The sequence below is a fragment of the Aulonocara sp. 'chitande type north' Nkhata Bay genome, linkage group LG10 (genome assembly GCF_057382095.1).
Source record: "Aulonocara sp. 'chitande type north' Nkhata Bay isolate Kocher_YH1m ecotype deep benthic linkage group LG10, A_spYH_male_GT1.1, whole genome shotgun sequence".
In the NCBI taxonomy this organism is placed as follows: domain Eukaryota; kingdom Metazoa; phylum Chordata; class Actinopteri; order Cichliformes; family Cichlidae; genus Aulonocara; species Aulonocara sp. 'chitande type north' Nkhata Bay.
In genome coordinates, this window is record NC_141353.1 from 20,623,120 (window position 1) to 20,646,603 (window position 23,484).

General features: G+C 41.7%; 1 protein-coding gene across 2 annotated transcripts; it reads left to right on the top strand.

The window, feature by feature from the left end:
* The first annotated feature begins 285 nt into the window (after positions 1-285).
* Positions 286-23,290, top strand: LOC147320769 (serine/threonine-protein kinase TAO1-like). 2 transcript variants are annotated; one of them, XM_086308958.1, is made up of 21 exons: positions 286-878; positions 9,713-9,971; positions 10,344-10,415; positions 10,664-10,765; positions 10,842-10,887; positions 10,974-11,070; positions 11,199-11,312; positions 11,629-11,720; positions 12,197-12,290; positions 12,513-12,594; positions 15,201-15,368; positions 15,588-15,794; positions 16,027-16,161; positions 16,376-16,612; positions 16,731-16,859; positions 17,749-17,832; positions 18,000-18,119; positions 18,220-18,459; positions 18,568-18,780; positions 18,980-19,162; positions 19,387-23,290. In XM_086308958.1, the coding sequence occupies exons 2-21, from the start codon at positions 9,840-9,842 to the stop codon at positions 19,879-19,881; spliced, it is 3,042 nt and encodes a 1,013-aa protein (XP_086165084.1). In that variant the 5' UTR covers positions 286-878; positions 9,713-9,839; the 3' UTR covers positions 19,882-23,290. The 2 variants fall into 2 exon arrangements, with proteins under 2 accessions (XP_086165084.1, XP_086165085.1); XM_086308959.1 differs by lacking the exon at positions 286-878 and adding an exon at positions 1,357-1,463.
* Positions 23,291-23,484: the final 194 nt, after the last annotated feature.

Below are 23,484 nucleotides of genomic sequence, written 5' to 3' on the forward strand. Positions count from 1 at the left end.
TACACAGCTATATATATATATATATATATATATATATATATATATATGTATATATATAGCTACACAGCTATACAGCTCAGTGTCTGAAAGTGCATAAGGTCGAACAAATCGCGGGGAAGGGAATGTTGACAGTCATTATGTGTATTACTTTCTCCATCCACACACACCTCTGTGTTTGGAGTTGTTGGATGGCAAAGCAAACTGTAGGGAGGGAGAGAGGGGGCAACATTTAGCCCGCGGGGTGCAGCAGGACAACAACCTCGGCGAGTCCCCCACCCCCCCACCTCCAAAACTGTCACACGTGTACTCTCGCTTCAGTTAAAGCTGGCTCCTGAGCCGCTCGGACTCCTGTTTGTTTCATTATCTCCTCGGTTCCTTCACGGTGGAAGGGAGGTGATTCTCTCCGCCGCCATTTTTGGGGAACTGCTTATTTGTAAAGAAACTTTGCTAGCTGCTTCCTAACGTTAGCAGCTAGCTGGTTGGCCAGTACCCTGCCTGCCTTTCCTGCAGCTCGTTGTGACAGTTTAAGCTTGGCAGTCAATCGTTATCCAGCTCAGCTCTTTGCTTCGCTTTCATATAAATATTTACTATTTTCACTTGCTGACGAAAATCGGTTATTGCTAAGGAGAATAATCGGACTGGGCAGAATGACCGTCTGTATTTGGGTAGGGCAATTATGCGGTTAGATTAGCGAATTAGCATTGCTAACTTATCGGCTAGCGAATTCCGCACTCTGATTTGCCCGGATTGCTTTGCCTGCCCGTGATTTAGCCACAGACACCTTGCCCTGCTCTGTTTCCGAGTAACCGGATTAAGCAGCCGTTCATACCCCCACTTCATCTCAACCTGTGTGGATTCATTTTTCTTTTCTTGACAAGGTGAGTTGATAACCAACTTTAGCGTTCTGCTAACGTTTACTCTGTGTGTGTTGATTTGTTCTCCCAACGCTATATACTGCAACGGAGCTTAATTTCAATATATCTTATCTTACGAGTTAGCCAGCCAAATAGGATGCTATTTTCCAGCTAACCAAAAGTTGCTGTCACAACTTCTACAGTGTGTCACATCAACAGATTTTTTTAGCCCGCTTATTGGGCAAGTTGAGTCACCCATTGTTAGTGTGAAGACAGTATGTTTTTAATGGCGATGTGACATGTCTCTAATTGATCCAAATGTACAAGGGGAAATGCTGGGGAGCTAAATCGAGAGTTGTTATCATGGTAGTAAAAGGATGGGCACAGATTGCTTTACCTAAGCAGCGTTAGCTAGCTGCTTTAGCATGCTAATCCGCTTTATGCAACTATGGTTGAAAGCAGTGCCACTCCCTCGTTTTGTTTTTGTCCACTGTGGCTGTACGGCAACACTGAGTGAAACTCGCCTCTGAGGAGAGGAGGGTGTCTGCTTGACAAGTTTGTTTACCTCTAAGGGACCTCGTACTGTCTGAAAAGCTATGCAGTGTAGCGGTAGGTGACATTGGTCCAGGCTCATCCTATGTATGTCGCATGCTTTCACTGGCTTTGTGTTTACAAGCGGCGTTGGCCAGCACAGTCTGACAAATCATCGTTGCCGTGTGCGAGAACGGGTAGCGCTCACGTCGGTCGGCGGCTGGTGTGGTTTTTTTTTTGTTTTGTTTTGTTTTGTTTTTTTAGTGCATTGACGTGAATCGCATTCTTCAGTTTTCAGTGTTGATATTGCGTAACAGTGGATATTACTCGGCAAGCTTCCCTTCTGCCTGGCTTATCTGCGTCTTTGTCGCCTAACTTATGCATTACACAGAGGACCAGCCGCACACGGAGGCAACACGGCACTGAATGTGGTTCAGTAACGCCGGAGTTGTGGCACCAAGTTCATCATGCATCCAAGGCGTTGCGCTTTGTTTGGGGTGATTTCTCAAATGTCCCAGGCTTGGTGGCTGACATGCCTTCTCTAGATCTTTGTGTGCAATGTAACAGGACTTTCTCTGCTACTCACTGATCACTAATTTTTCTGGCAGGCTGCCTGTCTGTCTGCTTTCCAGGTTCATTATAACTTGGTCTCATCTGATCACCTGCCAGTTGTTCATTTACATGTCTGCATGACTGTCAGAACAACAGTGCGTTCACACTGTCAAGCTACAAACCAGTGAGTGGTGCCCAGTGTCTTGATTGCTGGAGAAGCCCTTAAAAAGTTGTTGCCAGTGTTATATCAGGGTGATGTTGAATATGAGCAAACTGCATAATGGATTTAAGCGCCCTCAGGAAAACTGGATTAGACACCAGAGCAAAGCCTGCAGTGGTTGCTCAAGTTGAGATCAAAGGCAGCCAGTAGTAGTCTTGCCTTATTGTAGTGAATAATATATAATACGCTTTCACATGTAATACCATGAACCTTACTTAGCTTATTGATTGTACAGTGCCTTATTATTGTATTTAATCTTTTTATAGCTGGTATAAGTGATACCATGATAGTGATCCTCAGGTTCCATTTGTGGCGTTCAACATTCAGTAGTATGGTAGAGAGGGGAAAAAATGATATGATCGTGGAGATGTAAACCGTAGCACCTATACCTTTTTAAAAAAATATATATTACATCTGTGTGCATCATGGGTGTGTTTTAAAAAATCTTTTGACATCAGCGGTGGTCAGCGACACAGATAATAAGACTCATTTTTTAATGAGATTCTTTTTTCCATAATAAGGAGAAATAAGGGGAGACGTCTGTAATTGAGGGTGGTTGCTTAACACTTGGAGACCAACAACATATTTGATGAGTCAGAGTGAGAGCAAGAAGTCGGGGGTAGGGAGGCACATTTATTTTATTGTTTTCAGGTGATCAACTGAGGATACACACTTTAAAATGAGACAAAAATGTCTCAAGATTGACATTGTGCATCCTGTATCTTAAAACCAATCATAATCTTTAAGTTCACTCTCAGATTTTGCTAATTATTTTGATTACAATTAACTGAAGGTTTAAAGAGTCTATTTGACCATGTTTTAAGTAAGGGATGTGAATGAAGAAGTAGTTTGTACTATGAAAGTGTATGCCTTAGAGCTTATCAGCTCTTCATATTAGGGCTAGCATGTTTTTCTGACAGTTGTGCAATACACAGCAATGACGTTAAACTTCTAGCAGTTGAGCTTTTGTACACCTGAGTCACACGCAAGCCCATTTTTCCTGCTCGGGTTGTATGCCTTTTCAGACTCCAAAAATACACCTGTTCTGTTGTTGATAACCCATTGAGACCTGCTTTTATTTCAGCACAGTAAATGGATCAGGAATCAGATGAATTTAAGATGTGACCTGTAGATTAGGTAGTAATCTAATGTTATCAGAACTTATGCATATTCTCAAATCCAAAAAGTCCTTAGACCAAGGAGCCCATCCGGTTTGACAAACCACATCCACTGAGACATATGAGTATTTTGGTGTGTGGATGCCCGTATTTGCTGTTAAAGGGGCCATTTTAAATGCATTTGTTTTCCCTTCTCTTGTTCAGAGTAACTGTGGCATGTCGTTGACGCTCCTGACACTTGTCGCAACTGGAGGGGTGTAAATAGAGCTTTGTGATAGAAACTGGATGGTTCAGTCTTCTTAGCGTTTGGTCACTGCGTCTCTCCTCTCCATCACCAGCTTTGCGATGGCACGAGAAATTGAGATGTGTTGTTGACATTAGGTAGCTTAGCTAGAGAGCGTTCACTTCCTCTACTCAGTGCAAGCCACAATCTGTAATCGGTCTGGGAGGCAGGAGCTTGGACACCCCACCCTCCATCCCAGAGGGATACAAATGTTGCGTGTAAGCCATTTTAATAACATCACATGCAGTTCATTAAATTAACATTTTCTCTGAACAAACAGTTATATGATGTTGCAGTGCTGTTGTTATTGTTTTTCTTTTTAATGGGGCGGCTGAGTAATTAACAAAGCATGAACTCAGTTTATTGACTGGTTCAAGCACAGATGAGTTACACATGACATATTTCATTTTTCATTTTTAAAAATTAGTACCTCGACTGGGGTCGTTTATGAGCTGTAACTACAATCATGCTTCTCTTTTGGGCTTGAGAAGATTTTAATTATTGTGTGTTAATTAAGCGTGTGTTTTGAGAATGTTCTAAGAAATGAATAAGGAGGAGTTCACTAGGACCAGTTACATCAGGCTGATACATGATCACGTCATGAGATGTATCAACTAAGTGCATTCCTATTTTGAATTATTTAACAGTACAGCATAAAGCATCTTCTAGGCACCATTTGTATGAATATGTGTGTATATATAACAAACGTAACAAAACTATTAAATTCCAGCAGTTCTGTTGAGGGGGGGAAGCATATCCATAGGTGATCATAGGTATTCTGGTTAATAACTCCAGTCAAGTACAGTAGGCAGTGAGGGGGTGTAATCGCCCAAAAATAACTAAACACAAGCATGTGGGTGTAACATGGATGTGTTGAGGAACTAAGGAAGAGTAATCGCTCCAACAGTATGTTTAGTGTGGTGGCTACCAGAACATGTGGAGCAATGTTAACCTTCATACTTAATCTGGTATTACATTTTGTATTCAAAGCCATTATTGGTGTAATTGCAGCTTGCCAAATAAGACTATGAATCATCCGCTTTCAAGAATAAAAAAAGGTTAATTGGAGTCTAATTAATAACAGTAATTAAAATGTGTTATGTTGTAGTAATGGATGTTTTAGGATGGGTTTCAATTGGCTTCTATTAAAATTCTTTGGAACATCCTGTACATATTTTTCTCTGCTGTTGGTGAGCCGTCTGGCCACAGCATTGCTCCACTGTAGCTAATCCTGTGGAGCTGAGAGAAATTCACTATGGAATCAATAACTTATTTGATTATTTATTATCTTTCTCCATTTCTCTCTCGCTCTCTCTCTCTCCCCCCGCTTCTCAATCACACCCATTGCTACTCAGGTTTGTGTATTGCTTGCGTCTTCATTAGGCATCATGGTGAATTTTACAGTGCAGAGGAAATCAATTCGCATAACTCTTCGAGAGAGAATCCATTTTCTCAAGCAGTAAAGCAGAACAGTGTCCAGCACTTCTCCTCTTAATAATTGCATGTGCTTACACACATCTAGCAATGCAGCTCAGATTTTTCCAGATTTAGTCATGTGACAGCGTTCAGTGCTTGATTCGCACTTCTCTGCAGTGTTATTTAAATTAGAATTAATCTTTGCTCCTTTTGTTTCTGTATTTCCCCTAATGCTAAAATATATACATATATATAGGCTCCTGCCTACGATAGCCGTAATGCTCCGACAATCCATCAAGCAGTGTGGGTTTGTAGCTTAGCAAAGTCGTACTAAAACATTTGACAGATTTACGAGCGCCGTGTACCACATAAAATCGTTTCGAGGTCAGTAAACACAGCCAGAATTCATACATAAGGCACACGGGATTATAAGGGGCGCTGTCGATTTTCAGAAAAATCAAAGGATTGATTTTAAGTGTGCCGTATTTTCCAAACAACACGGTAATAATGACGGCCTGCTAGCATGCTCTACCAAAAATAGTGCTTTGTTGTGTATCTGACCGTCGCCGCCATGCTTTTTCCGCCATGTGCGTATGAAAACAAAGGCACTGCGCATGTGCGTTTTACCCATATTCTAGTGTTTAATATATTTATTATTTTCCACAATGAAATACAAAAATACAAAGCAGTTTTACCCATATTCTATCGCGATATTTCATTTTCTTATCTTTGCCCAACATTATATCGGTATTACCGTGAACGGTATGATATGGCCCAGCCCTAATTGCAATTAACCATTTTAACTGCTGTTTTTTAAGTTATGCTTCATTACACTAACAGAAAACCTGCATCTTTTACATTTTAAAGTGTAATAATTATGTGAATAGAAAAGCATCTAGCATGAGAGGGGAAAAAATTACCATTGTAATAAATGACCACTGCAAAACACTATTGAGAAATTATGTAGTTACATTTGTATTACCTTTCGGTTACCTTTCTAACTGCTAGACGGTATACTAGATGTACCAGTTTTAACTTCCTGGATGGCACACATTTTTTAAATACCACCATGACGGTGAATAGTCAAAAGTTGTAGCTTTAAAGGTTCCACTGAGACAATGATTGCATTAACTGGCCATATTTATCAGGTACAGTTCTAATGTGGTTAAAAAATATATAATTCATTTACACTGAATTATATTTAACATGGAAAATTTAAGTAATTACAATGTATATAGTTTGGAAAACTAGTAACTGTACATTTACCAAATAACACCGCTAAAGCCTTAATCACACAGGTCTAGACACCAGTTGTTGTGTATTAATGTGTAATATGTATTCCCTGGTTGGTTATTGAGTTAATGATTCGTGATTACTTTGCTGTGGCCTTCTGTAGTTTACATGGAAGATACCAACATGTCTGCAAACACCATGTATTCTAGGTGCACTTGAAAAAAGGGCGACATGTCTGCAAACACTTGGAAAATACTTGCCAGGTGGGAGTGAGACTAAAAGGCACAACACAAACCAGAAACAGAAAATGTTTGCCTTCAAAGTTAAAGTTGTGCCTTACCAATAGAACCAAGCAATTTTACTTTAAAGGAGAATCTTTTCCATTTTGTATCTCACCTTTCACACTATTGCTCGGTGAATAGTTTCCAAACAAGATGGCATCTTCCATATAAATTACTGATGACCACAGCAACTTGCTAGTGACCAGAGCAATGTAAAGCAATTTTCAGTACAGGACCGTATACCTCTCTGTCATCAATTTCATGCTAGCGAATGCCAGCAACCTTCAGCAACCACTGACCATCCGGTTCCAGAAACCATACTTTTCCCTTGTCACCAGTTCCTGCCAGTTGGTTTCAACAGATCTCTAGGGCTGTGTGAGTGAGGCCTAAAGGGTATGCTGAGTAATGCAGGGTAGTAAGTACTATCACCGAACATTAACAGCTGTGAGGGGCTCTATGGCTACTTTCATCAGTACAGTAAAGACAGATGGTGGATCAAAAAAAGAGTGCAGAGGTTCAGCAAAATGAGGCATCTGTGTTCATTTCTGGTCGCAATACTTCTGTGTTTGGCATTTATTGAGTATGGGGCTCAAGCAGCTCCGTCTTGCACAGATGTAAGAAAACAGGTGAGGTAAAGATTAAGCTAATAGATGTTTGTTTGTTTTTTTTAAACTGTTGAGAGAATAAAATTTGTTTCAAAGCTGCCATTCAACACTACCAAATATACTCACCTATAGAAAGTGCCGCCAAGTATCACTTCTATAAGTATAGTTTGCCAAAATAATGTTATTGTTATGCATCTAATAAGTTTAATAATAATTTATTTTGATTAAAAAAGAAACCTAAGAGTAGATTATTTATTTGGGTTTTTGTTGTATGTTTTTTATGTGTTATTTTTTTATATTTTTTTTTAATGTAATGACTAAAATGGTTTCATTCTAGTCCGTTTTAAATATATAACTAAATATATATAAATGACTTTGTTAATATTGCTTATGTTAAATAGAAATAAAAGGCTTGTTAGCATGTAATGTTGTAGCCGTGCATTGTAGCAATCTGTGAGATCAGTGTGGTGCATTTATGAGGAAGTGTAGTCACATGTCTGCTAGAAAAAATCACAGAAAACTTTGACAGCGGACTGTTGTTAACATTTTTGGTTGTTGCTGCTGCTCTGAATGCTTTGTCAGTATATCGTTCTGACTTTGCGACGAGCTTTTAGCTTAGAGCTGATATTTTTCTTAATTTGTCAGCAACACTGGTTTGAAGCTTTTCTACTTTCACGCACAAAATCCCCAAAATCTCAGAGTACACAGTACATGTGTAATCACATCTCTAAGCGTTAACTTTAAAGTTAACATGGCCGTGCCATCTGCTTTTTTTTTTTAATGCGGTAAAACTGCCATATGTAGATGTTGTTGTGTACATGCTACATATCGTTACTGAAAAATGTTGATGAGCTTGACTGGCAGCACATGACATGAAGATGTTATGCACTGCCTTTCATTGGAACACTAATGCATAGTTTCGCTTTTCTTTGGCAGTCCAGCACTCCTGTTGGCCCTTTGACCAACATGAGACTGGATGTCATGTGTATTTTGGGAAATTCACACAAGTTCACATTAGCATCTCACACCAAGTAAAACCTTGCTGTTGAAGTTCCATGCATGATGTCAAGTATGTGCTTAAGAGTTGTCTACCATATTGCATGTGATATAATCACTGGTTGCTATGGAACAATGTTAATTCCACAACTGGTTGGCAAGTGGTTCCTGGAGTTTGTTGGCTGTCGCTCGGTGAAATTGATTGCAAAGAAGGTGCTGCACCAAAAAAACCTTTCCATATTTGTCTTCAAATACTCCCTAACTACCAGCCAAATGAGAAGTAGAGAAGGTTTAGCTTCAGAATAAAAGTTGTGCCTTAGCGCGGTAGTCAACATGTTTCAAAAGGTGCAACTTTTACTTTTGAAGGCAAACTTTCTCCATTCCCGGGTTGTGTCCCACACTCCCAAAGTGAGAGCAGAGCGGCTGGCCAGTATTTGTAGACAAGTCTGTCACATTGATACAATCTACAGGCAATCTCACAATATGGTAGCAACCAAAGCAATCACAAGGAGGTTTTTGCCAACTGGTTGGAGAATGCATTCTTTTTGGTAGCGACAGGTGGTTGCCAAGCAGTCACTGACAGGTGTGAATGGGGCTTGAGCACTTATTTTTCCAGCAACTGCTATCAAACTTCAACTACTTCTGCTGGCTTAGAAGTTAATGTCCCATGGATAGTGGTCACATGTATGCAAAATGTCAATACCTGTATATTAAATGTTTCGTGTATAGTTAAATTGACCCCTGTTTATTGTTGATGAAGCTTAAAAGTTTGCTTAACAGCAAAGTTTTAAGCTTATTTGCTTTTTTTCATTATGGCAGAATTAGAAAAATCTGAATCTCTATTCACTAGAATCCAATAGAATAAGACTAGACCTCTGTTTTTCTTACTTAAGCATGTTTATATTAACAGTTTGTATTTCATTCTGTCCAGAATATTTATTGTCTTTGAGGACTCTGTTTCCCAATTCTTTTTCTTTCTTTTCTTTTTTTTTTAACAGTCAGCTGGATAGCTTTTTTTTTTGTACATAATTTGAATGAGGCTTGTAAACAGTATTAATCTTGCATATGTAAATGTGTTAGTTGTGAGTCCGATGATGCAAATATTTAGCCCTATGCCAGGATTGATCAGTCAGTGCAGCTTACCCTTCATTTCTGCAGGCCAGCTCATAGCAGTGGACATGAAATCAATTCTTGTGTTGGAATATTTGTATTGTCCAGTCATCCCAGTAGTTTAAAGATCTACAGTAATTGCTGAGGCAGTGCTAGTGATGACTCAGCGGTTAAATTAGTGTCAGTAGCTGAAGGCCAAAATCACCAAGTATAATATAGTTCAGAGGTGACCTTTCTGACCAACTCGGTCTTTTGTGTTTTTCTTTTCATGAAATATAAAGCTATATTCTTGCCCTGTCACCCTGTGAGCAAACAAGCGTTTGAGAAAATATTTCATTTTTGCTTTCTTTTAGGTCAAAGTTGTGCTCAGATTTCCTTCTTTCCTCTTTGAAGGTCTTTGACTCATCTTGCTGGTATCGTCAAACTCTTGTTCCTCCTCTGCAGGATCAATGTGTTTCATCTTGTCCTTGCTAACACATCTCGCTGTCTCTGTCTCATTTTTTGTCCATGCAGGCGCCCATGTACTGGTTCCTTAGGGTCATCGATTACCGCAGATGAATCTTCAGCTGCTTTGCCATAGCTCAGCAGCCAGATAGTCCCATCGCCTTTGCGTGGGTGATAAGGGACTACATTAACCAGGATGCCCTCCTCCGTAAGGGCAGGCAGCCTCAAGGATCCGGAGGTGGCTGAGCTTTTCTTCAAAGAAGATCCAGAGAAGCTTTTCTCCGACCTCCGAGAAATTGGCCATGGCAGCTTTGGCGCCGTCTACTTTGTAAGAGAACTGCATCTTTACTCTGACACAAACAAAAGACAGAGTCACTTTGGATTAGATGAGTGGTTTAAAAAAAAAAAAAACCTGTTCACTTTAAAAAGTGATAAAATCAGTTAAATAGTGTAACACTGAGCCCATAAACTCCACAGGAAAGTGTTTATTTGGATGTAAATGTCCTCAGAGGTGTCCCTGCCTTTTGGCCATTATGGAGAATGCAGGTTAAACATACTCCTGGCTTCATTTTTCAGACTCGAAAGTTACTTCCATCTTTTAAAGAGATCTTGATAAACAACATGTCAAATGCAGATAATTAATGTTACAGTGTATGTTCTGATTGCAGCATGTACCAACAGTGTCCTTCTCGTTTCCCAGGCACGGGATGTGCGCACAAATGAGGTGGTGGCAATTAAAAAGATGTCCTACAGTGGCAAACAGTCTAATGAGGTGAGAAAATTGTGGCCAGAAAATAGATCGAAAAAACACAAATTGATGCAGCAAATCATGAAGCATTGATGCCAAATAATCCAAATCCAAATATAAAAAGAACGTTATAGGTGAACATTGTGCTGTTTCTGAGCTTCCAGCAAAGTGGAATTCACTTTCTTGAATCAGTAACTTTGCTGCAGACACAGCCACCTCTGGTTCGTTAAGCCAGTCAACGATTGCCATTTAAATTTTTATTTCACCAACAGAAATGGCAGGACATCATAAAGGAGGTGAAGTTCCTCCAAAGGATCCGGCACCCCAACAGTATAGAATATAAAGGATGTTACCTCCGTGAGCACACAGCATGGGTGAGTCTAGCTTACAGGCATGCATAATCTCACGCTGCCTAGCACCGCTATTCTTAAAATGATGTCATGTTTCCAGCTGGTGATGGAGTACTGTCTTGGCTCGGCCTCTGACCTGCTAGAAGGTGAGAAGCAAACAGTTGTTTTTACTCTTCTAAATGACATGTGGATATTTGAGTGAGTTCACATTGTTCTGGTTGTTTTCCTGCAGTTCATAAAAAACCTTTACAAGAAGTTGAGATTGCTGCCATCACACATGGTGCTCTGCAGGGGCTGGCCTACCTTCATTCCCATAATATGATCCACAGGTGAGTGAGGTCCTCAATCAACTGTTTATTTTATTTTATGATATTTTAAGTATCTTACGAAGCAACTGTAAACACTACATCTCTCCACTTATCCACATGCTGTGATGTTCTCTCTCTCTCTCTCTCAGGGATGTGAAAGCTGGCAACATCCTGCTGACTGAGCCTGGCCAAGTCAAACTGGCAGATTTTGGCTCTGCCTCCATTGCCTCACCTGCCAACTCTTTTGTGGGAACGCCATATTGGTAAGTGAAATCTGTATGAAGTTAAAGTGTAAGTGTAAGCGTGCGTGCGTGTGTGTATGTTTTGCGTGCATAAACCAGAACTGAATTTATCGATTCTTTAAGTGGGTGTCTGTTAAAAGCAGCGATTGAGCAGAACTGATTGTATATTTTCATATTCATACCCATGCCTGCCGATATAGTCAAATGCTTTGATACTGTAATCAGTAACAGGATTTTGACCTTGCCTTATTTACTATTAATTTACCCTATATTTATATTATATGGCTTTTTGTCTGATCCCTTGTCCTGATTTATGTTTTTCCTTGAATTTATCCAGGATGGCCCCAGAGGTGATTCTAGCTATGGATGAAGGCCAGTATGATGGAAAGGTGGACGTCTGGTCCTTAGGGATTACCTGTATAGAATTAGGTGAGTGACAGTGTGTTTGTATGATTGAACTGACATTTATAAAGCTAATTTTCTAGTCTTGTTGAGAACTCAAAGCACTTTAACCTGCAACCCACATTTAACCAGACATTCATACAGTGCTTTATTCTATGTGTCTTAACTTTATCTACCTCACACCCGTGGGCCAATATAGAATCAACAGTTATCTTAACTTGTGTGGTGCTAGTGCTAATAGTGTACCACCACACCACCTCTATTGTATCAATAAAAATGTAACAGCAGGAGAAAGTTACTTTTACTGGAAATGAAAGATTAAGGATTTTCTTTCCCTGACAAAGTGATTGTGATGTTTTGTTGCATCAGTAGTGTTTACTGATCACAGTTGGGTATTTTTTTTTACTTCTCATCAGTTGTGAAAGGCAGCTTTAACCCTTCACTTACTCATACCAGTCACCCTGTAATTAAATTGGTGTCTGACTGATGTCGTTCTGTTCCAGCGGAGAGGAAGCCTCCCTTGTTTAACATGAATGCAATGAGTGCCTTATACCACATAGCGCAGAATGAGAGCCCCACGCTGCAGTCCAGTGAATGGTGAGGTGTCACACATGCACTCACAGTTTATCGTCTGTGTAGTTAAATTGAGATGTCTGCTGGGGATGTGAAACAAAGGTGTATATTTTTTGTGGATGCCAGCAGAGAGTTATTCTATCTATATCTAGTGTTTTGTAGCTGAAATAATGATGTTTGTTTTTGATGCCCACTCTCTGTGTCGTTGTTTTTTGACAGTCTCTCTTCTCCTCGTCTTTGTTCCAGGTCAGAAGATTTTAGAAACTTTATCGATTCTTGCCTTCAGAAAATCCCCCAGGACCGACCGCACTCTGACGACATGTTGGGTGTAAGTGTGCGCACATGTGCTGATGTACCGTACACTGCAACACAGACAGAGAGCAGCAGGGTCACTGTGCTAAGATGTGATACTGACGAGCCCTCTGTTGATGAAGCTCCCTGTGATGTTTGCACTCTGTTCTCTCCTCACATAAGCTTCTATTTTGATTCTTTAATCCTCCGTTTCCGGATAAACTGACAGAGACACACACAACCAAAACATGTACAGACACACACACATGCACACAGAGCTTGCTGTAATTACTATGGAGATGTGACTTCAGGGTCCATCGTTAAGTCACTGAGCAGCTGTCGTTTAGCCTGCTAATAGACTCTCTGTTGCTAATGGAAGTTGCCCTTAGGGTATGAAAACACTGCACATTGTCTTTTTGGGTTTTTTTTTTTTTTGGTTTTTTTTTAAATGTCAACTTCTAAAACTGTGCCTATATCAAGATCAGCTGAAATGTGTTTTTAGCTGCTGCTTAGTGTGGTTTTCCTGTATGTGAGTTGTAGCCCAACTTAACCACCTTAAGCTGAGCAAACACTGCGTTTTTTTTTTTGTTTGTTTGTTTTTGTTTGTTTTTTTTCTTCAGTCGCCTTATTCAGCTTCTGCTCAAACTGCACGATTGACTCGCAGGGGTTAGAAGTTTGTAGGTCATGATGCAGGGTCTCACACTATACAGCCCGATGCTATGATGCGATCTGAGTGCTCACACTGTGCGTCCATAAAATGAAGGTTATAACAGAAAAGCTTCTCGTTACCCCACGTATACTACACGATGCACGACACACGATGAAGGCGAAACTCGGGCCGATAACCAAAACGGTCGCACGACTGAAAAATCGGCTCAAAATAAGCCAAAAATCGCACAGTGTATGCCCAGCATTAAAGTGCCTAGCAAATGCCTTTTAATCTTACGAGGAAATGCGTGACTTTATCTACTTGGGTATTATTCTTAGCTGTCATAACTGTCATAGCTTCACAGACAGTCGTCTGGATGATCTGCTCTTGTGCACATTTCTTCCCCTTATACATGGGGGTTCTGGTAAGCAGGCACATGGTAGGAAGAGTCATTGTCAAAATGTAATAGTAGCTTATGCGCTGACATTTTAACTATTGTGGCACTCATTCTGGGATTTTAATGTTATATATTAAGGGTTAACTTTTATTTCTGACTAACTAATATAACACATGTTCCTTTTGAGGATCTTGGGCTTAGGGTTAGTGCCAAACCACAACCGCTCAAGGGGCTTTATATTTTAAGGTAAAGACCCTACAATGAATACAGAGAGAATCCCAACAATCAGACGCCCCCCTATGAGCAAGCACTTGGCAACAGTGGGAAGGAAAAACTTCCTTTAACCTCCCGAACTCTTTCGTGGCATTCTTAGTTTCTTTTTGCTATTTGGGCTGATTGGGACCTGATGAATGTAAAAACAAAGAATTACCAGATTTTTTTTTCAATTTTTTTTTTTTTTTAACCTGATTTTTGTTTCTGAGAAAAATGAGATCCACATATTAGGACATTTGTTTTAAATTTTGATAGAACAGTGGCAGTATAACGTCCTCGTAAGTGGATATCAGGCCCCTGTAGAGCAAAATATTGTATTTTGGTCTAGACAACCCAAAATGTGATGTCCAAGAGGGGAGAGAGACAAGACAGGAAAGTATTAAGGTATTAAGCTGCACCTCTTGACCTCTGAATTCAGGTGTTTTCAGTGTTGTTGTCACAGGTGTATAATAATCAAGCGGCTAGCCCTCTGCTTTTACAGAGGATGCAAGTTAAGTTCCAGCAGTTTTATTTGTGAAATTACTTCCCTCCTAGATAATCCACAGTCTGTCAGTAGTATTAGTGCAGTGTTTATGTGTTTGGGAACTGTGTGCTGGGAGCTTTCCATGACAGAGCAGTTCGTGTAGGTGTTTCTTTTGTTTGCAGATACTGTAACTTATTATTATACGCTAACTTGCAAATTTCATCTAATGTTATGAGACTGCAGTGTAAAAATCCAAGCTTCACTTGTGTTTCAGTAGAACTTCTGACATGTAAATATATTTGATCAGTCAAGAAAAGACTCTTCACACATGCAGCTTATTTTCCCCTGTTTTTTGCCTGAAAACAATTAATTTGTGTCATTGTCAGACAAAGAATATACATATTAATATTCAGGCGTAAACACACACCAATGGGATCATCACTCTTAGATTGACACTAATCAATCAATGCCTGAGCACCTTTGTCCCCAATTTAACTGGTGTGGTTGCTCTTGAGTTGCTGATCCTGAAGCAGTATACCCAGGCCTGGGCTGTAAGGCTTTTGTTGGTGCAGGTCAGCATAGAGGTTAGGGGCATAGGGAGAAGGGACAGCAATGATCGGGCATAGTATGAGACAACCTTGCCTGGCGTGAGTCATCCTCCCATTAAATCCCAGGGCTATGACCTCATCACTTGCATTCAATATCTTTTGGCAGTACTGAATATCCCATCATCACATTCATAATATTTGAAATGTACTCTGATGTCATTCTGATGTTATTTCCCCGTCTCCTGTCACGTTACTTTCAAACCTACCAGTTAAAAATGGACATGCAAGTAACTTTCCTTTCACCGCCCCACAGCACGAGTTTCTGCAACGTGAGCGTCCAGACTCTGTGCTGATGGACCTCATTCAGAGAACCAAGGATGCCGTACGAGAGCTGGATAACCTGCAGTACCGAAAGATGAAGAAGATCCTCCTTCAGGAGGCCCACAATGGGCCCACTTCAGAAGCCCAGGATGCAGACGAGGTGTGTGGACGATTGCTGGCTAGCATCCAAACTTGAGTGACAAGAACAGGCTTCATGTGGGCACACAAATGAATTTGCCACTTTAAAAGAGCTTTCCTCAGTAACTCTAAATGCCTTGTTTGTATGCATGTCTGTCTGCGTCTCCTGTGTCTTTCGTTCTTCCTCTTGTTCCCTCGCACGCCGTCTTTCTCTGCGCCACTCTTTCGGCTTTGTCTTCAGGACCTGGAGCCTGGTGGAGGTCGGACAGGAACGGTGAATAGCGTTGGCAGTAATCAGTCCATCCCCAGCATGTCTATCAGCGCTAGCTCCCAGAGCAGCTCTGTCAACAGCCTGAATGAAGCAGCCCAGGACAGCCGCAGTGAGCTGGACCTAATGGAAGGAGATCACACAGTCATGTCCAACAGCTCAGTCATACACCTCAAACCGGTAGGTGAAACGACTCGGACACATGCTAACAATTTAAAGGTGGATTCTTCTGATCTCAGTTTATAATAAAGCCTCACATGGCTTTGCTGGGAGCTTGGGCTCAAGTTACGTCACTTCACTCTCTCAGACCATGCATACATGTCAATGCTCCAAGTGTCTTTAATGTGCTCTTTCCACGGTTACACTGTGTAGTGTATCTTCTCAATTATTCTGTTGTCTTACCCCCCTCCAGGAGGAAGAAGAGAGTCTCTCTTTGGAACAAGCGGCCACCAGTGAGCCCACTGAGCCCCAGCCAACACCAGCTCAGGCCCCGAGGAAGCACTACCGCAACAGAGAGCACTTTGCCACTATACGCACAGCATCACTTGTAAGAACACATTTGCTTAATAAACCTTCCTTTGATTTGACAAAAGGACTGAAATATTATGTGTTATATGTTTAGCAAATGTTTAAAATTCCTTGGTGGAGACTTGCGAGTAGATTTGTTTACCACTCACAAGCACAAGTGTCTAATCAGATAAGTGGAATGTCCTAGTGTAACAACAACGTTCTGATAATTCTTCTTCATCGTCATATTGTAGGTGACACGTGAGATGCAAGAACACGAGCAGGACTCTGAGCTGAGGGAGCAGATGTCAGGATACAAACGCATGAGGCGGCAACATCAGAAGCACCTAATGGCCCTGGAGAACAAGCTGAAAGGGGAAATGGATGAGCACAGGCTGAGGCTGGACAAAGAGCTGGAGAGTCAGAGGAACAACTTCACCCAGGAGATGGAGAAGCTGCTTAAAAAACACCAAGCGGCCCTGGAAAAAGACGTATGTAGACAAACGAAACTAAAATATTAATTCAGAGGAAAAACACAGTTAATAGTCTGTAGAGACAACAGCGAAATGCTCACATTATGATATTAAACTACATTCATGTTCGATTTAGCTGAAGACGTTTGCCAACGATGAGAAGAAGTTCCAGCAGCACATTCAGGTTCAGCAGAAGAAGGAGCTCAGCAGCTTCTTGGAGTCGCAAAAGCGGGAGTATAAACTACGCAAAGAGCAGCTCAAAGAGGTAACGCACATCCGCCTCAGCAGATAATAAATGCAGCCTGTTTATCAGACTAAATAATTATAATTAAATTATAATTTAATATAAATAATAATTAGTAAATTTACAATATCCAGTACTGCACAAAAGTCCTGAGTCACCCCTCATTTCTTTATATTTTGCTTCCACTGAGCCAGACTTGTAATTTATCAATGTGGTCTGACTCAGTGGTTCTGCAGATTTTCAGTTTTTCTTTGGACATTGGCTGCTTTTTCATTCAATGTTTGTCTCAGTTTTATTGAGTTATTAGCTCACCATCTACTAATTTACAAGTGCTTTTTAAATGACTGTAACTCCGTTTGTGCAAGAGACATAATTGTAATGGGTTTGAAGAGAAGAGAAGACGAGCTTTACAAGGAGATTGCTGCCATGTCTCATAAAGCATTCACAGGGTACTGCTGTCTGAACAAAATCAGCTCTGCCTAGATTTTACCATGTGCGCTTCACATTACCATGACTCCTCCACCATTTTAGGCAAGAGAGGAAATTCAAATGGTTCCTGAAAATTGAGAATTATTTCGTAATTTTCCAGCCTAAAGTCCATGTGGCCCGGATGATTAAGACATGAGTACAGTGGATCTCACCCCCGTTTCCCATTTTGCTAGCAGGGTAAAAACAAAAACACATTTCACTTCAGTCGAGAACTCAAATATTTTTAATTTATTATCATCCAAGACAAAGACCGGGAACACGCTTCATTTATTTTTGCTTGAAGGTGGGTTTAGATAGTTATTTGTGAGATGTGAATTTTGACCGGCGCAGGTTAAGGAATGCAGGGCTTCAAACGCTTTTGTGTCAAACTGAATCCCTGCATATTTAAAAAAAAAAAAGCTAAACGACACCTGTGTGGCAGGAGCTGAGTGAGAACCAGTCAACACCCAAAAAAGAGAAGCAGGAGTGGCTGTCCAAGCAGAAAGAGAACATCCAACACTTCCAGGTGAGGATCGCTCAATATGTACCCTTCAAAGAACAAGTGAGATTTTTACTCGTCTGCCCCACAAAGCTTTATTTGCCGAGTCTCTTTGATTTATTTTATTATTATTTTTTTTTTGGCAGTATGAGTTCTATGGTTATTTATTACAAAACCATAATGTTTATTTCCAGGCTGAGGAGGAGGCTAACCTGCTGAGGAGACAGAGGCAGTATCTGGAGCTGGAGTGTAGGCGGTTCAAACGCAGGATCCTCATCGCCAGACACAATGTGGAGCAGGACCTGGCCAGAGAGGTGTGGAGAGAAACAGGAGAAACATATACCCAGCAGCACACAGTCTCGCTTTAGATCACAGTTTTATGATACGTATTTGAGTTTTTGTTTGTTTGTTTAGGAGCTGAACAAACGTCAAACGCAGAAGGATCTGGAGCATGCAATGCTGCTGAGGCATCACGAGTCCATGCAGGAGCTGGAGTTCAGGCATCTGGCAACAATCCACAAGGCCCGGGCAGAGCTGATACGCACCCAGCACCAGACAGAGCTCACTAACCAGCTGGAGTACAATAAGAGGAGGGAGAGGGAGCTGAGGCGCAAGCATGTCATGGAGGTCCGGCAGCAGCCCAAAAGCCTGAAGGTACACAGAAAGATGGGGACTGTTTCTTTTTCCTTTAACAAATAATTTACTATCAACACTTAACTGGAATTATTCTCATCTCATTCAACTTTTATTTTTCCCCTTTAGTCTAAGGAGCTTCAGATTAAGAAGCAGTTTCAGGAGACCTGCAAAACGCAGACTCGGCAGTACAAGGCCCTCAGGAACCATCTGCTCGAGACGACACCCAAGTCCGACCACAAGGCTGTCCTAAAGAGGCTGAAGGAGGAGCAGACTAGGAAGCTGGCCATCCTCGCCGAGCAGTATGACCACTCCATCAATGAAATGCTCTCCACACAGGCTGTAAGTTTCATAAAGGAAGATCTGCAACATTTATCAAACATAAGTCATTTCTGAGCAACATAGTGAAAATGTATCTATAGATTATTCAAAGCTAATTTGTTTAATATATTTGTGAAGGGCATCTTTAATGTTTTCTTAATGCATAACAGCCACAGAAGAACCCGTTTATGTAGGTCTGTTTCTTTGCTCCCTCCCTTAGCTGCGGTTGGATGAAGCTCAGGAGGCGGAGTGTCAGGTGCTGAGGATGCAGTTGCAGCAGGAGCTTGAGCTGCTCAATGCTTACCAGAGCAAAATCAAGATGCAGACAGACGCACAGCACGACAAGGAGAGAAGGGAGCTGGAGCAGAGGGTGTCTCTGCGGCGGGCTCTGCTGGAGCAGAAAGTAAGAATAGCCTTTGTCTAATGTCGGGATGTGGCTGAGTGCATGTTGGGAAGTGACAGGACTGCGGTTACCTCTGCATTTATATGTACCAATTCTCTGTAGGTGTTGCACATACAGTTTGTTTTATCTTTAGTACGCTGGGATTGTTCATACGTTTGGCCAGTAATACAAACAATGTAGTTGCCTGTTTTTTCTTCGGTGTCACATTGTGTTTATGTCCCCAGATCGAGGAGGAAATGCTTTCCCTGCAAAACGAGCGTCTGGAGCGAATCCGCTCACTGCTGGAGCGCCAGGCCCGAGAGATCGAGGCTTTTGACTCGGAGTCCATGCGACTGGGCTTCAGCAACATGGTGCTCACTAACCTGGCTCCCGATTCTCAGGGAGGCTGGGGAGGAGGAGGAGGAGGCCAGGGGGCTCAGGGGGGAGGCCACTGGCCGGGAGGAGGTGGAGGAAGCAGTCACCATAGTCATCACCAGGGGGGCTCCAGCTCACAGCAGTCCTGGGGTCACCCCATGCTGGCTGGGGGCCCACCACCCTGGAGCCTCCACCACCCTGGTGGGGGTAGTCAGAGGGGTAGCCAAGGAGGTGCGGGAGGGGTGAGGAACAGCCCGCAGGCTATGAGGAGGACGTCATCAGGGGGGAGGAGTGAACAGGGCATGAGCAGGAGCGCCAGCATCACCTCTCAGATCTCCAATGGATCCCACCTGTCATACACCTAAAATACACACGCACACACAAATTGTCTTAAAGCTAATATCTCGCTCCGAGATAACTGTACACACACGCATCACGCACATACCACAGTACATCTCGCACTGCACAGTACTGAGGCTGGGTTTACCTGAGCCCAGCCGCTCTCCTGTCACCACTGCTCTACATCAGTGTACTGCTAGCAGCAGTCTGTGGAAACCCAGAAGACTTGAGACTAATAAGATACCCGAGGGCCATTTACAGTAGTGCAATAGTAGTTTTCTTGTTGTTTTTTGTTTTTTTTACTGCAGCATACACTGCTGTGTGTGTTTGTTACTGCCGTATCAGTCTCTGTTGCCACAATCCCAAACTAGTGTGTTAATTTTCTATTGAGAGTGGTTTGTTTGCCATCTTCTGTTTCACAGTACTGTTTTAAACCCAAGTGGGACCGATTGTGCACAAAGGTGCTGAGCTTGTCCTTCAAACCAGATTTAAACTGATGAAAAGTTAAATTAGATTATTTATGTGTAGTTGGGGGAAGACTAGAGAACGGAAGGACTGTTTCAAGCGACGCTTGACGCAGCTGAGGAAGTTAATGGACCGAGAAAGAGAGCGAAGGTCGTTGTAAGTGAATAGCTGTGGGTGTTGCTGACTGTTTAGCTGCAGTGCAGGGGGACAGTTGTGGTGACAGTATTAATTCCAGCTCCAAAGCTAATCCAGCTGACTTGACGTGAGAAGTTTCAGCGAGATCATTTTCATGGAAAACAAAGCTGCGTACGTTCTGGTGCGAGTGCCATGCAGGTTTCTTGAGGACCGTGAGCCCAGCTGCCAAAGGTAAAGGTGCAGAGTTGGATTTGTCGTTATAGCTACTCATGCCAACAATACTGTGGTGTAGTGAAACACATTGTGCCGGAGAAAGGCAGTTCAGTGGACATTAATGCCACGTGTTCAGCTCCGTTATCTCAGCTCTTGGGTTTCCACAGGCCTCTGGCCTTCACTCACACCTGCCCAGTGGAAGGCCAGTCTGAAGGGCACTTGGATCCTTATTAGTCTGCAGGCCCTATGACAGAGATGGGTTTTCAGCAGCACCTAACCTCAACTTTGAACAGTTTCAAAACTGGTGTTCACTCATCACTTGTTTGCAATACAATTTCAATCTGATTTGGCACCATTTTAGTGATGCACTATGCAGTTAGGAACAACAAGAAAAGAGAAAAAAAAATGACACAAGCCTTTTGGCCTACCTCAAGAACACTCAAGTTAGAGCCTTGAATGTCTTGATTTGCACTTTGGCGTAGGCTTTCACCCACTCTTAATTGTTAATCGGACACATTTACACAAACATGTAGTGGCTATTCATTTTATTCGCCCAGGCAAACATTACGTAAGCCTGGTTTATAAATGCATGTGCGTTGAAAATAGCACACTTAGCCTTTGTGAGCTGAGTTGGATGTAAATTGGCAACACAGTCAGCAGCAGCAGGCAAATTTATTAATGTATAAAAACGTCCGTGAAGCTTTGGGAAGTATTATTATTCACAGTTGCCCGAAATGCCTTTTTGTTATTTCTTTGTTATTTTCTTTATTTATTTATTTTTAAACCTTATAAGACCCTACAGTGAAAACAAATGAACACAGAGTGAGGAGGAGCTTCACTAGCCCTCAGCTTGGTTGGTGACTGCTGAACGTTTTTGAAGAGTGGATGGGTGGTGATGCTGGGATCTCCGCTGCCATGCCCCTGCAACCTTCCCCGGTCTGACACCCCGCTCTGTCTCACCCCTGATGACCACAATGTCACATTCTGACCACCGATCTTGTCCCCCAGCATCCCTCCGCCTACGTTTCCTCCCCTCTGGAGCCTCCTTTTTGTTTTGGTTTTTTTGGTCTTCGCTCCTTCGCTCCCCACCTGGATCTTTGTGGAAAGAGCTCTCTCAAGTAAAACAAAGGAAGAAAGAAATATATATAAATGTTATAAATCTATAAAGAAGGATTATAGAGATGTAAAGCTAAAGGTGGAAAGTGTTATTGTGAAACAGAGTTTATGCATTATATGTTGCTGCAGAGGTGGAATGTACAGGAAAAGCGTGTTAATATTGTATATTTTGAATCTGAACATGTGGAGATCGAATCGACAAATCAGAGACGAGTTAACTTGCGATGCAGGCACAGCGGTGCGTGGCTTTAGAGCGGCGGCAGTTGAACGATGGATCGATTCGCGGCTGCTGAGTTTTTCACTGTCTTATTTGCAGCTGCGAGTTCTCGAACTTGTTACAGATATGCTGTTGTGAATGATAACAACACAACTGTAGGTCAGATTGCCTCGAGTAAACGGCAACACTTTGTTTTGTAGTGTATGAGGATGATTTTGCACATAATTTGAAAACTAGTTAGGTGGAGCCTTTGCTCGAGCACTGGCTATGTGTTACTGACATTGTACCCCATAGTGAAGACTCAGCCTCTCTGCTTCATATCTTGGTGGTTTTTAAAGGACTTGGAGCTAAAGTAAAGGTTATAACATGAGGGGGAAAAGTCTTTTTAAAGATTTTATTTAAGGAAAAAAAAGAAGTGTTAAAATCTGAAATGGCTAAAATTGTTTCCAGATTCTTGCTGTAGACAGTAAACATTTTTGTCTTGTAGGGTCCACTGACCTTACATTTTCTGATCTGTGCACCAAGAGCCCTGTTTGTTTATGGTTCGACACAAACCATTTTCACACTGCACTTAATGATTTGCCTTTGGTGTGGGGGGGAGTACCAACCTGTACTCAATAGTTTGAATCTCTTTTTTGGCTCAGAAACAAAGCGCCAGTATGCCATTGTACCAACTTTCCCCCCAGCTCTTTAGTGTTTTTATGCCAGAAGGGGTGTTTTTAATTTCCAGATGATGTCTGCAGAGGGCCAAACGAGCGGTGGACTTTTAGACCTTCTCTTGAGTTTACTAGAACTCCCAGGTGTTTTGCGAGGCAGTCTACCTTTAGACCTCGGTCACTCTGAACTGGATCAGTTGCACTGATTGCACAAGTGACTGACCAGATTAAAGAGTCTACTGTGATCCACCCCCCCAACTCTCAGTGTTTGGGTTGGGGGAGGAGGTGACTGCTATTGCTGAAAGTAGGTGGGAGGCAGGCTTATGTCTCTGTACAGTCTGTTTTATCAGTATTCCTTTTATCTCCTGTCATTTGGTGGATCTTGCTGTTTTATTCTCCCTGGTCCAGAGATCTGTATTAAACTGTATTAAATGTATAGATTGTGCAGAAAGCTGAATGTTGCATAGCAGAAGAGAAAAGATATTCCTTACAGATGACAAAGTAAAATGTATAAATGAAACTCAAAGGCAAAGTTTAGGGGATAAATGTAATATTTTGTTTGTAATTACTATTTTTTGTTGGAAGAGGGCTACTGGATAAAGAATCATCTGTAATAAAATAATTTTAATATTTCTTTGTCCTGTGGTGTCTTGTATGAAATAGGAAATACAGTTATGTATGGATATGAAATGGAAAAAGTGTAACTGTTTCATTTTAAGATCTCCGGAGACCCCGGTAGAGAATTTTATTCCGCTTAATGTTTCTTCCTGTTAAAAGGGGGTTTTTCCTTCCCACTGTCGTGCTTGCTCATAGTGGGTGGTCTGATT

Coding starts and splice junctions, on each gene's coding strand:
- LOC147320769 (XM_086308958.1), top strand. CDS start 9,840: ATGCCCTCCTCCGTAAGGGCAGGCAGCCTCAAGGATCCGGAGGTGGCT. Junction 11,313..11,628: donor TTTGTGGGAACGCCATATTG/GTAAGTGAAATC, acceptor GAATTTATCCAG/GATGGCCCCAGAGGTGATTC. Junction 18,460..18,567: donor AGCAGCCCAAAAGCCTGAAG/GTACACAGAAAG, acceptor TTTCCCCTTTAG/TCTAAGGAGCTTCAGATTAA.